Source organism: Drosophila santomea, chromosome 3R (genome assembly GCF_016746245.2).
Source record: "Drosophila santomea strain STO CAGO 1482 chromosome 3R, Prin_Dsan_1.1, whole genome shotgun sequence".
In the NCBI taxonomy this organism is placed as follows: Eukaryota; Metazoa; Arthropoda; class Insecta; order Diptera; family Drosophilidae; genus Drosophila; species Drosophila santomea.
The window spans coordinates 17,076,015-17,086,099 of record NC_053019.2 but is presented as its reverse complement, the minus strand read 5'-3'; the positions used below and the strand labels follow the sequence as shown (position 1 = coordinate 17,086,099).

The window sequence follows — 10,085 nt, the reverse complement described above, 5'->3', positions numbered from 1 at the left end:
CGAGACTGCACTTTACGCATTTGAAAAGGAAACAAAAGGTTTTGAGTAGTCTTCCTATAGTGGAAACAGGCACAGCCTTCACTACACACACGTAAATGTTGTAGCTTTTATGCAGTATTTGTATTTATGTTTAGAGTTAAAACATACGTTCTGAACGCCATATACAATGTATCTTAGACTATGCTTAAAGATTATAATAAATTGAATCATATACAGAAATCGTCGAAGAATGATGCAGTGCTACTTATTTTACTTCGTATATATTCCTCCAGGATGCGGTTGACTGAAGCAATAATGTTTTCTTTCATCATGGAATTGTAGTTTTTTATTCTAACTACTTTAATTTCTGGTTGGGTGTTTTTTAAATCCGTTCTCTATTTCACGATACTTTCGACGGAATACTTTTTCTTTTATAAGATAAATACGCTGATTGGCTTGTTCCCTCCTAAATAGTGAGAGAACTAGAGGATTGCCTTCTGTTTCTCGGTAATCTGTTGGTTTCCGGAGTTTATCCGTTTGGAAGTAGTTGAATTTTCCGTAGAAAAGCAGAGTTTTGCATTCTACTATTCTTCTATAATTTTATCATAATTTTAAATATTATTCAATGACTGTAATAGCTTCCTTCAGTGGTTGACTCCATTCATGCTTCTAAAAAAAACAAAAATGTATCGTTCTCTCTAGCAAATTCTTCATGTTTATAATTACCCCTTCTTCACGAAGCTACTGGCTCCACCAACTGATCCTACTTTTTCTTCTTGGCCTGTGGCGGTGCCGCCGGATTGTCGCCCTTGTAGAATTCCTTTAGCAGAGCCATCGCCTCATCCGCCCGCACACCACCTGTGATCTGGATCCTTTGGCCGACGACGGCGGCCACATCCACCACCGTCTTCCCTCCAAAGCGGTCGTTCTCGCAGCCGTAGATGATCTCCTTGACACCGAGAGTGTGCAGAGCGGCGGAGCACATGATGCAGGGCTCCACGGTGACCACAACAGTGATCTCGCTGAAAAGCTGGCGGGCCGGAAGACGTCTCTCTCGGCAGCTGGCAAGGATGGCGTCGATGCAAATGAATTCCGCGTGGCGAGTGGCGTTCCGATGGACGTTCACCTCGTTCCCGCCACGTGCGACCACCTTGCCCCCATGAACGAACACACAGCCCACGGGCACCTCGCCGGCGTCACGTGCCCGCCTCGCCTCCACTAACGCTTCCTCCATGAAGGCGGCCATTTGGCATGGAAATAGACTCGGGCGAACTGGGTGAAAAGCCGCACACAGATGAGATGAAATGACCAGGTCAACAAAAACAATGAGTAGCTCTCACTCTGGCGGCGCTTTCCAGCACTAAGCAACAGCTGGCGGTCACGGCGAACGGTCACTTCACGGCGGTCACGGTGAGAAGGCAAAGTCACGTTTTTTATTCGGGGTATTCCCCCAAGTAAATGAAAAACTTATTAACTAAAAATAAAACTAAAATAAAGAATACTATTTCAGAGTCAGCATTAAGTATTTTATATATTTAATATTAAAAATAGAGGATTTATTTTTCTCTTTAGTTATAAAATATGCAGTAATTACAGAAAATACATATATACATACATACATCTATTAAGGAATTTGAAAAGTTTGTACTTTGTTTTCTTAGCCAATTTTCAAGCATAAAATACTTTCTCGTTAAGTTGCATATTGCATTTGAGCCTCAAGCCTCATTCCGCATGAATCGGATTAGGTTGTTCTCCTCCAAAAACGCTTGAGCCTTTTCGGGCCAGTTGGTGTTGTTAGTGGACCGCGGACTAGGATGCGGCAGTCGGAGCACTGGAACGGAATGAGATTTGCCGTATTCCGAACGCTTCAGGGCACTGCGAACATACTTTCCCACAGCCACAATCACGTGGGGCTTAAGGAGCTCCAATTGTTCGTCCAAGGTTTCCAAACACAGGTCGCCTAGCTGCCTTTTGTAAGGTCCAGTAAGTTCACTGGGTGTTATGTTCTTGCCGTCAGCGCCGAAAAAAGCTAGCGGACAGAAATTGTGGACGAAACATTGCCGGGAGAAGATCTGCATGCTGCCAGCCAATCGGAGGAATAGTTCCCACAAGCGCACACCACTGGGCTCCTCAGTCCGACAATCCAAGCCAGCGACAGGACGTTTGGGATGCACGACAGGAGGTTGGTCCACAGGTCCTGCCAGCTGCATTGAGACCTTTACTGTGCGCACATTGCCAAATGGAATCTGCAGCGTGCGACAATGTGTCAATTCGTTTGGATCGGATAATATGCAGGAATATGCTCTTACTCCGGTTTGGCCCATTCCATTGGGTCCCGGATTCATCCCAACAAATACCAGCTTTTTGGGACCGTCCATATAACGACGCAAGTAGTCGCGGTGCAGCTGGGACGCATACACTATCGGGTTATAGATGAACGGAGTGCTTGCAGGAGGAGCCAATTTGTCCAGCGCCTCATTTAACTTGACTTCGGTCTCATAGAATTTTAGCCACAGCGGCTCAACGAAGAAATCGGATGTAGTATCCTGCCTGGGGAAAGACTTCGTGGGCTCCCCATTCTCCAGACTGTCTTTTTGCTGATTTAATTTGCGCTTCAGCATAACGAATGCTTCGGCGGATAAGGACTACAAATGGAAGGATGATTACTAGACCGAATTGGCTCTAATCAGCTGTTCCAAATGCACAAAAAGCTTAGTATGACCGTGCAGCGTGGATGTTTTGGAGTTGAATTCGCGGCAGATTTGTTCAAATATAGTCACTTTTAGGAATTGCTGCATATTCGATTTGCAATACATATGTTTTGGTACATTCAATGGGACTAACATTGCGTTTTATTGACAATCATGATAAATAGCTGGGTTTATATATATATTAAAGGTTTAAAAAATTAGCGCTCTATTTTTGATTATGCGTAAACTCATTCAGACGCTCCTCGTTTTCCCGAATGAAGCTCGATTTGAAGGCTTTGCAGGTTTTCTCTATGCTGCCTTTAACAACGGTTCCAAGAATTTCGAGAAATTGTGACACCTACAAAAAAATTAGAAGTTTAAGATGCCAGGCGGGTTCAGTGAGCCATGTGCGGTATGAGGAACATACGGTTAGATCCCTTTCGGGGCAGCACAGCTTCGCAAACTCGCACTGGGGTGCATGCTTCAGGTGCTCCTTCCACGGATCATCCTCGGGTTCCCAGCCATCGAGGGTTTTTCCGCACACAAAGCAAGTGGCAGTGTCATTTTCCCGCTTGGTGCCCGTCCAATAGAACCCCGCTTCGGCCATCTGTGATATATGATAGATTAGTTACTATAGATTACCATTTGGATATTTCAAATCTTTCAGTGACTTCCTTACCTTCGAAATGCTGCAGGATGCGGACTCTGGGAAGGGCCAACTCTTGTAGCTCTCCAGGCGATGCTGTTCCAGGAGATTCAGCTTGCGAAACACCTCCAGTTTTTCACCGCCCAAGCCCGCTGCGACTTCGTTCACCGCTGGCGATTCCATTTCCTATTATTTAATAATTCTAAAGAGAAATCCTAAAATTGAGTTCTTTTTTGCAAACAGCGCGTCGTTGTTGGTGTGCCTTTGAAAACAGGGTTGCCATAAATCTGAAAATATCGATAGCTCGTAAGCCCGGTTATTATCGATATCCGCCTTAAATAGTATATATGCACAAGAGTGTTGTATGCCACACATAGCTTCATTTAAGGTACGGATTTAGATTCTAAAAATGGTGTACGGGTGTACTTTTTAAGAATACCACATGAAAAAAGAGCGAAAGCCCCTGTGTTGGCATGGTGTGGCAGCACTATCCCTCTGTTATGGCCTACAGTCGTATGTTACAGCAGCTGTTTCAGTTATTGTCATCCCCCACTTGTGTACACACTGTTTTGACGTTAAGATTTTTGCTGACTTTTATTTATAAACAGAAAACACGGAAAAACATGGTGTAAACCGTGATCCAAACACCAACACCAATACACACCGCTCACGTTGTTGTTGTTTTGAATTTTGCCATTGCGAACCGCGAGTATCGCCTTTGGAACTCCATAGATTCTGCACACAAGTTTCACGCTACATAGAAATTGATTCGAAGAAAAGAAGGAAAGGCAACCAAGCGGAGATACAGAGAGAGAAAAAGAAAGTGTTCGGACGGCCTTGGGCTGAATAACGGGAGCAGCGAGAGGCAACCCAATTAAGTAGAAGTAGCTCAGGCTGGTGGGTCACCGCACCGTTTTTGCAAGGGGCAGTGGCCCAAGGACAACCGGGAGGAGGCCATTCACCACCCACAACCCCACCACCCACCACCTGCCCATCCACACCCACTGCAAAGGATATAGAGCCAGCCACCCATCAATTGGCAATGAGACGGTGCGCTGGCAATGCGCTCACTTGAAGGCAGCCGTCGACAGGTCGAGCAGCTGCAGCTGGTGCTAGAAGCCAAGGATCAGGATCAGGAGCGCAATATCCGCCAAGAGCAGGAGCAGGAGCAGCCAGTCCCACGGCCATCAATGGCCAACGAACGCAAGCAGAGCGGTCCCAAGGTGGAGCTAACAAAGCTCAGTCATGAGCTGATCGAGCAGGTCAAGGGCATCCAGGCGGACTCGATGCTGTCGCACCACCTGGTCCACGAACTGGAAAAGTATGTCCCTGTAATTATCTCCCTTGAAAATAGCGTTTCGCAATGAACAAGCCCTTTCAGTTGGTTCAGTAGGCACATTTTCTCATCATTTCATTTCATTTAGCTAATACCAGTGACCAATTCTCTGCTGAAAGTTTTCCCAAATCAATAATAGGGTCTGCAGTGAAATATTTAAAAAAGCCAAACATTTGGGTTCTATTTAATAAGCATACAGTTGTTATAATCACTTCTCAAACAACTGATACACTCCTTTAATTCCTGATATTTAAAAGCAACAACATGACTCGATTCGGCTGAAACTTATAATGAATAATTTACAAGGACACCATCTGTCTTTGCGTCCTAGACAAAGTTCCTTTGCACGAACATTTTCATAAGTAGAGACTATAAAATAAATCATTCTGCAGAGATTAAACGAATTGAAAAACAATATTTTTCGACAGTGTTCTTTTGATTGCTTCTAAATACCCGTATTAAACAGACGGACTAATGGAAGTAATCGAATCGCCTGACTTTACTGATAAATAAAGTATTAAAATTATAGGGAAGCCACCTTCTTCAATATAACTCACGTCTCGATTGTTACGGTATAGACTTACGGATACTGCGTATAATTTATTCTCGGAATTTTATTGTCTTATTAAACAGATATTGTTTCAATTGTTTTTGTAAACACCCAAATATTTTCTGTAATCACAAAAAGCTAGTTAAATTTAATTATGTGAATTTGCTACTGACGTGTAGCGTCAATGTGTTGACGTCGTCGGACGCTCGATCTTATCAACAAATGCCTACAAAATCATTGCCCCTGCACGTGCTTCCGATTTTTTACCCTACCTTGCACAGAAAGAAATTCGGAAAAGTCTGTTCTAATATTCGAAAAATAATAATGAATTAATTAAGTTTATTTTCATCGATTTCTTATCTTTTTTTTAGGCTGCCTTACCCTACTCGTCGCGAGGTGGTGCGAAAGCAGCGAAATGGCTGCGCACCCCTCTTCATCGCCTGCAAACGTGGTTGCGTGGACATCGCCAAGTATCTGATCAATACTTGTGGGGCGGACATCGAGCAAAGGGGCCACTTCGAGGTGCCGGAGGATAATAGCTTTCACTATGTATCGCCACTTTGGGCGGCCGTTGTTTCTGGGAAGCTGGCCATGGTCAAGTACCTGGTGCGCATCGGTTGCGACATTAATGCCACCTCCGATTCGGGATCGACGCCGGTGCGAAGTGCCTGCTACATGACCCACTTTGATATCGGTAAGGAGTTAACAACATTAAAGTAAATTGTAATTGCTCTAATATTATCAATCTTTACTACTTAAACTTGCAGTAAAGTTCCTGGTTGAGAACGGAGCAGACATCAAGCGACCCAACATTAATGGCGGCACCTGCCTGATCAACTCTGTGCAGTCGGTGAAGTTGTGCCTGTATCTGGTGCAAAAGGGTGCTGACATTAATGCGAGGGACATTCAGGACAAGACGGCGCTGCACTACGCAATCCAGGAGCACCGGCTGGATACCACGAAAATGTTGATTGAGGAAGGCGCAGACCCATATGCCAAGAGTCGGTACGGTGACGATGCCCTTCGAACTGCCTGCCTTAAGGGAGCACATCAGATCTTCGACTTTTTAAAAAAAGAGTTGAATTACACGCCTGCAAGGTTGGCCGAGGCCCACGAGCTGATGGGATCGACATTCCTCGATGAGCACAACGAGTCGAGGGTGTGCATCCTGCATTGGCGCATGGCGCATCACATCCGGGCAGCTTATTCTCCGTATATAGAGAAAAAACCGCAGGTTCCTCTGCGCACCGCTTACGAAAACGCCGTTGAGTTTAGTACGCTAGAGGAGCTGGATAACATTGCCACCGATATGGATGCAATGCGGACCCAGAGCCTGCTTATTTGCGAGCGTGTTCTGGGACTGACCCATAAGGATATGCTCTTTCGCTTAACTTTTAGGTGATTATCAGTCAATTATTTTTACTTCAACTCCTAACATTAAATCTCTTAATTCAGGGGTGCTTCGTATGCGGACTCACTCCAGCTGCAACGCTGCATTGATCTGTGGCGCTTCCTGCTCGAAGTGCGCGTGTCCAACTGGTCTATCCTGCATTTTGAAACTTGCTTTGCGGCACAGGCGCTGGTGCGGTTGATGTTGGACTTGCATGTCCAGAACTCCAGTCATATAAGAAGCGATGCAAGAGCAAGGTTTGTCCATCAGGATAAAGTGTTGCCCAGGTTCGAGGATGTGCTGGGGGTATTTCGAACACTGTCGGAAAGCGCCATTGTGGTGAAGCACTTGCTGCTCTTGAGGCCTGTTTTCAGGAGACAGCAGGAGAACTACGACCGGGTGATGAGGTGTTTGGCTCACCTTATCTATTTACTGATAAATACCGTCCACACGGAGGCGCAGAACAAGCTCATCCGCCAGGCGGTCCACGAAGCGGTGGTGGTGGGAAACTTGCGAAGTGCCAGTACCGCCGATACCATGCTACATCTCTGCGCCTCGCGGCTAAATGTAATTAAGAGCGGCTACATCACTGATGACAACTTTGCCGATGTGCGTAAACACCATCATTTGTCATTAGACATTCTTTTTTAATTGCCTCTATCATCCGTAGAAGACTGTGTTCCCTAATGCGGAAGTCATCAAGCTGCTTATCCAGTGCGGTGTCGATGTCAACATAAAGAACGAAGCCAAATCCACGCCTCTGCATGTGGCCTGCCAGCCTTACAACTATGACAATGAGGTGCGAGGGCCATCAGTTAGGACGTACAAACTCTTGATTAATACAATTAAAATTGTTCTCCTCAGATTGTTCACCTTTTGCTCAAGTGTGGAGGTGACATCGATCAACCGAATCGCGCTGACAAGCGGCCCTACGACTTAATAGCCTCCAATCCCACCAGCACCATTCCACTGCTCAACTTCGTAACCCTGCAGTGTTTGGCGGCCACAGCGATAAGCAAACACCGGATACCCTACCATAATCAGTTGCACAGGCAACTGGAGAAGTTCGTCCGAAGTCACGAGCCGTGAGAAGGAAGCTTAGCTGAACAAAAAAAAAAAAAGAAAACGCTGAATCGAAGCCGGAAATGTGTTTTATGTCTATGTCTTGTCTAAATTAAAGGCGTTTCAACTTAGGATGATTACCCCCCTTTTGGAATTTTCAAAATTTCACCTGCGTCGGTAACTTTGTTTCGCTCTATATATTAAATACATATATACAGATATCTATACCTATTGTTAAATCGGCTCTACGTAGTTTAATACTCCAATCGAGATCAGAAGATATAAATGCAAAATCAGAACAAACATTGTAACAGAACAAGCAAAAAGTGTAAACGATGAACGTGATATTAAAAACTATATATATATATATAGAGTGTATCGGAAACATTAATATTTTAGAGAACTTACAAAGCGGATGGCGGATTACTTAACAAGAGTACTTAACAAACTCTGCTCTGCCGTTTGATTATTAGATCCTATAGAGAGAGAGCAAATCATTGTAACGCCAATACATTTACATTTTACACATTACCTACATACACAAAGTTACGCCTGAAACATATACTAAACATACTATAAACATATATATACACGTAACTAGAATAACTAATTGAACACTTGTTGAACCACTAATATCGAACTCGATAGCCGAATGTGAATTGCAATTTGTGACAGGGCCAAAGTCACCCAATTTGTTCGACAGCAAATGTCCCTTAACTTCTTATGATTACCACGCTTTCTAGACCTATGTAATACGTCGTGTACGTGCTTGGGCCTTTATATTGTCTTGGCCCAAAGCAAGTATTTTAACAACCATTTCTGTGAGACCGATGGATTAAGTTCGTATAGCACGCGGATCGAATAATTATCTATCTTATTTTGAGTAAAACGCCAGTCTAATCAATAAATTGAATAGTTTACAGTTTACTGTCAATAAAATGATTGATATTATTTAATTGGGTGCTATGTAATTTTCCTAACATATCAAGCAAAATTACACATTTTTTGCTGCTTCTACTAAGAAACCATTCGATTAAGATATGTCGGATATCGAGCCTCCATCATTTTTCAATATTTGTCCAACAGCCCATGTTAAACTGTCAGCTTAAGCGCAGAAGAAACAACACACGATTCGATTCACCTGCTTATTGAAATAATAATTTTATTTTTTATGGTTTGGTGGTCATCCAAAAATAACCATTTTTAGGCCAATAATTAAAAATGCATTTATTATGACCGGATGGTAGGCATCGCAGGCGCATTTATCGCCCAATCAATTCGATGTGATGGATTTGGGATACGGATTCGCAGGTGGACGGAGTTTGGGTTCGGATTCGGTTGCTAATGCTATGCATAGAAATGGACAAAGGCAGCCTATGTCAAAACCGCCCATGGTGTGAATTAATAAATTAAAATAAAATAGTTTTGTTACGCAAATCATAATTTCTGTGCCGCCAACATTCACTTTTATGCTTTGACTAATCTGCGCACCGAGTGTTTTGCATTCAATAGATTTTGGCAACTTATTCGTTTTGCATAAAATATGCAAAGTGCGGCAATAGTTGTCACTCATTAATCACAAGAGCTCTGCTGTGATCGTATTTTATTTATATTTATATTTCCATTTAAATGTATAATTTTCGGTTGTTGCTACTTTCATCCAAATGCATTTGGGTCTATTAATTAATGACAAGGTAATTTTGGTTTCCCATTACACACAGCAACTTATCGTATATGTCTTTGATAGATCTTTGCATCTTTAATGACCCACATAAGCAAATTATTCGAGTAAAAAAAAGGAAACATAGTTTCGGTTCCATTTCACTGTTTTTCATGGTCCCCGAAATTGGCGTGAGAAAGTTGGAAACCAGTTTTTTGGCATCGACCAGAAAACACCCGTTAAAATGTGGGCTAACTTATTATCTCGTGGCCAAGATGCCTTGACTGGTTTATTTTGATTTGTGGGCAGAATTTCGCCCAGCTAATGAGATGCACCCTGTCGGATGCACGAGATTTTGAAATGTATCTAAGGTGGTAAGTTGTAAGGTCCAAATTGGAAAGGAAGCAGCGAACCTTGCTATCTGCTCTTCGATATTACACCATTTGTACATTCACCCCACAATAATAGGCCGGCCAATTAGCCCTATAAGGTCTATAGATATATATATCTCAGCTTATTCCGTATGCATCTGTTTGTTATGACAACTAATTTCCGCTGGAAGTTGGCTTATCCAATTGATGAGCTGTGCTTTCGATTTTATCAGGTTATTTACCTTCACTTTTTAGTTTGAAAACCAATTCCAAGCATACGAGCATTTTGCCTCAATTTGGCACACTTAAAGCTGACAATAAATCGCCCAACACTTACTAACAAAACCTAGACCTTGGGCCAGACCAAAACAGATGCGAAATGCTGAAGTCCCCGAATACAC

General features: G+C 43.2%; 4 protein-coding genes across 5 annotated transcripts; 1 reads left to right on the top strand and 3 right to left on the bottom strand.

Annotated features, from left to right (window-relative positions):
• Positions 1 to 39: 39 nt before the first annotated feature.
• LOC120453698 (tRNA-specific adenosine deaminase 2) lies at positions 40 to 1,332 on the bottom strand. Its single transcript, XM_039638519.2, has 2 exons — positions 706 to 1,332; positions 40 to 648 (listed from the first exon to the last, which is right to left on the bottom strand). Exon 1 carries the CDS (start codon positions 1,223 to 1,225, stop codon positions 743 to 745), a length of 483 nt encoding a protein of 160 aa, XP_039494453.1. The 5' UTR covers positions 1,226 to 1,332; the 3' UTR covers positions 40 to 648; positions 706 to 742.
• A 181-nt stretch (positions 1,333 to 1,513) lies between these two features.
• LOC120451637 (single-strand selective monofunctional uracil DNA glycosylase) lies at positions 1,514 to 2,731 on the bottom strand. 2 transcript variants are annotated; one of them, XM_039635497.1, is made up of 2 exons: positions 1,867 to 2,731; positions 1,514 to 1,810 (listed from the first exon to the last, which is right to left on the bottom strand). In XM_039635497.1, the coding sequence occupies exons 1-2, from the start codon at positions 2,598 to 2,600 to the stop codon at positions 1,789 to 1,791; spliced, it is 756 nt and encodes a 251-aa protein (XP_039491431.1). In that variant the 5' UTR covers positions 2,601 to 2,731; the 3' UTR covers positions 1,514 to 1,788. The 2 variants fall into 2 exon arrangements, with proteins under 2 accessions (XP_039491431.1, XP_039491430.1); XM_039635496.2 differs by having other exon boundaries at positions 1,514 to 2,225; positions 2,289 to 2,716.
• Positions 2,732 to 2,798: 67 nt separating this feature from the next.
• On the bottom strand, positions 2,799 to 3,591 carry LOC120451638 (baculoviral IAP repeat-containing protein 5). The gene is made up of 3 exons (XM_039635498.2): positions 3,349 to 3,591; positions 3,097 to 3,276; positions 2,799 to 3,027 (listed from the first exon to the last, which is right to left on the bottom strand). Exons 1-3 carry the CDS (start codon positions 3,496 to 3,498, stop codon positions 2,896 to 2,898), a joined length of 462 nt encoding a protein of 153 aa, XP_039491432.1. The 5' UTR covers positions 3,499 to 3,591; the 3' UTR covers positions 2,799 to 2,895.
• A 263-nt stretch (positions 3,592 to 3,854) lies between these two features.
• On the top strand, positions 3,855 to 7,878 carry LOC120451636 (protein fem-1 homolog A). Its single transcript, XM_039635494.2, has 6 exons — positions 3,855 to 4,636; positions 5,573 to 5,895; positions 5,969 to 6,599; positions 6,657 to 7,200; positions 7,262 to 7,390; positions 7,456 to 7,878. The coding sequence occupies exons 1-6, from the start codon at positions 4,377 to 4,379 to the stop codon at positions 7,678 to 7,680; spliced, it is 2,112 nt and encodes a 703-aa protein (XP_039491428.1). The 5' UTR covers positions 3,855 to 4,376; the 3' UTR covers positions 7,681 to 7,878.
• Positions 7,879 to 10,085: the final 2,207 nt, after the last annotated feature.

What these genes read in the sequence shown, in the direction of transcription:
- LOC120451637 (XM_039635496.2), bottom strand. Translation starts at nt 2,600, where the DNA reads ATGCTGAAGCGCAAATTAAATCAGCAAAAAGACAGTCTGGAGAATGGG. An exon ending in ATGGAATGGGCCAAACCGGA is followed by an intron (nt 2,226 to 2,288) that starts GTAAGAGCATAT and finishes CGCACGCTGCAG; the next exon opens with ATTCCATTTGGCAATGTGCG.
- LOC120453698 (XM_039638519.2), bottom strand. Translation starts at nt 1,225, where the DNA reads ATGGCCGCCTTCATGGAGGAAGCGTTAGTGGAGGCGAGGCGGGCACGT.
- LOC120451638 (XM_039635498.2), bottom strand. Translation starts at nt 3,498, where the DNA reads ATGGAATCGCCAGCGGTGAACGAAGTCGCAGCGGGCTTGGGCGGTGAA. An exon ending in CATCCTGCAGCATTTCGAAG is followed by an intron (nt 3,277 to 3,348) that starts GTAAGGAAGTCA and finishes CATATATCACAG; the next exon opens with ATGGCCGAAGCGGGGTTCTA. An exon ending in GCCCCGAAAGGGATCTAACC is followed by an intron (nt 3,028 to 3,096) that starts GTATGTTCCTCA and finishes ATTTTTTTGTAG; the next exon opens with GTGTCACAATTTCTCGAAAT.
- LOC120451636 (XM_039635494.2), top strand. Translation starts at nt 4,377, where the DNA reads ATGCGCTCACTTGAAGGCAGCCGTCGACAGGTCGAGCAGCTGCAGCTG. An exon ending in CATGACCCACTTTGATATCG is followed by an intron (nt 5,896 to 5,968) that starts GTAAGGAGTTAA and finishes TTAAACTTGCAG; the next exon opens with TAAAGTTCCTGGTTGAGAAC. An exon ending in CTTACAACTATGACAATGAG is followed by an intron (nt 7,391 to 7,455) that starts GTGCGAGGGCCA and finishes TGTTCTCCTCAG; the next exon opens with ATTGTTCACCTTTTGCTCAA.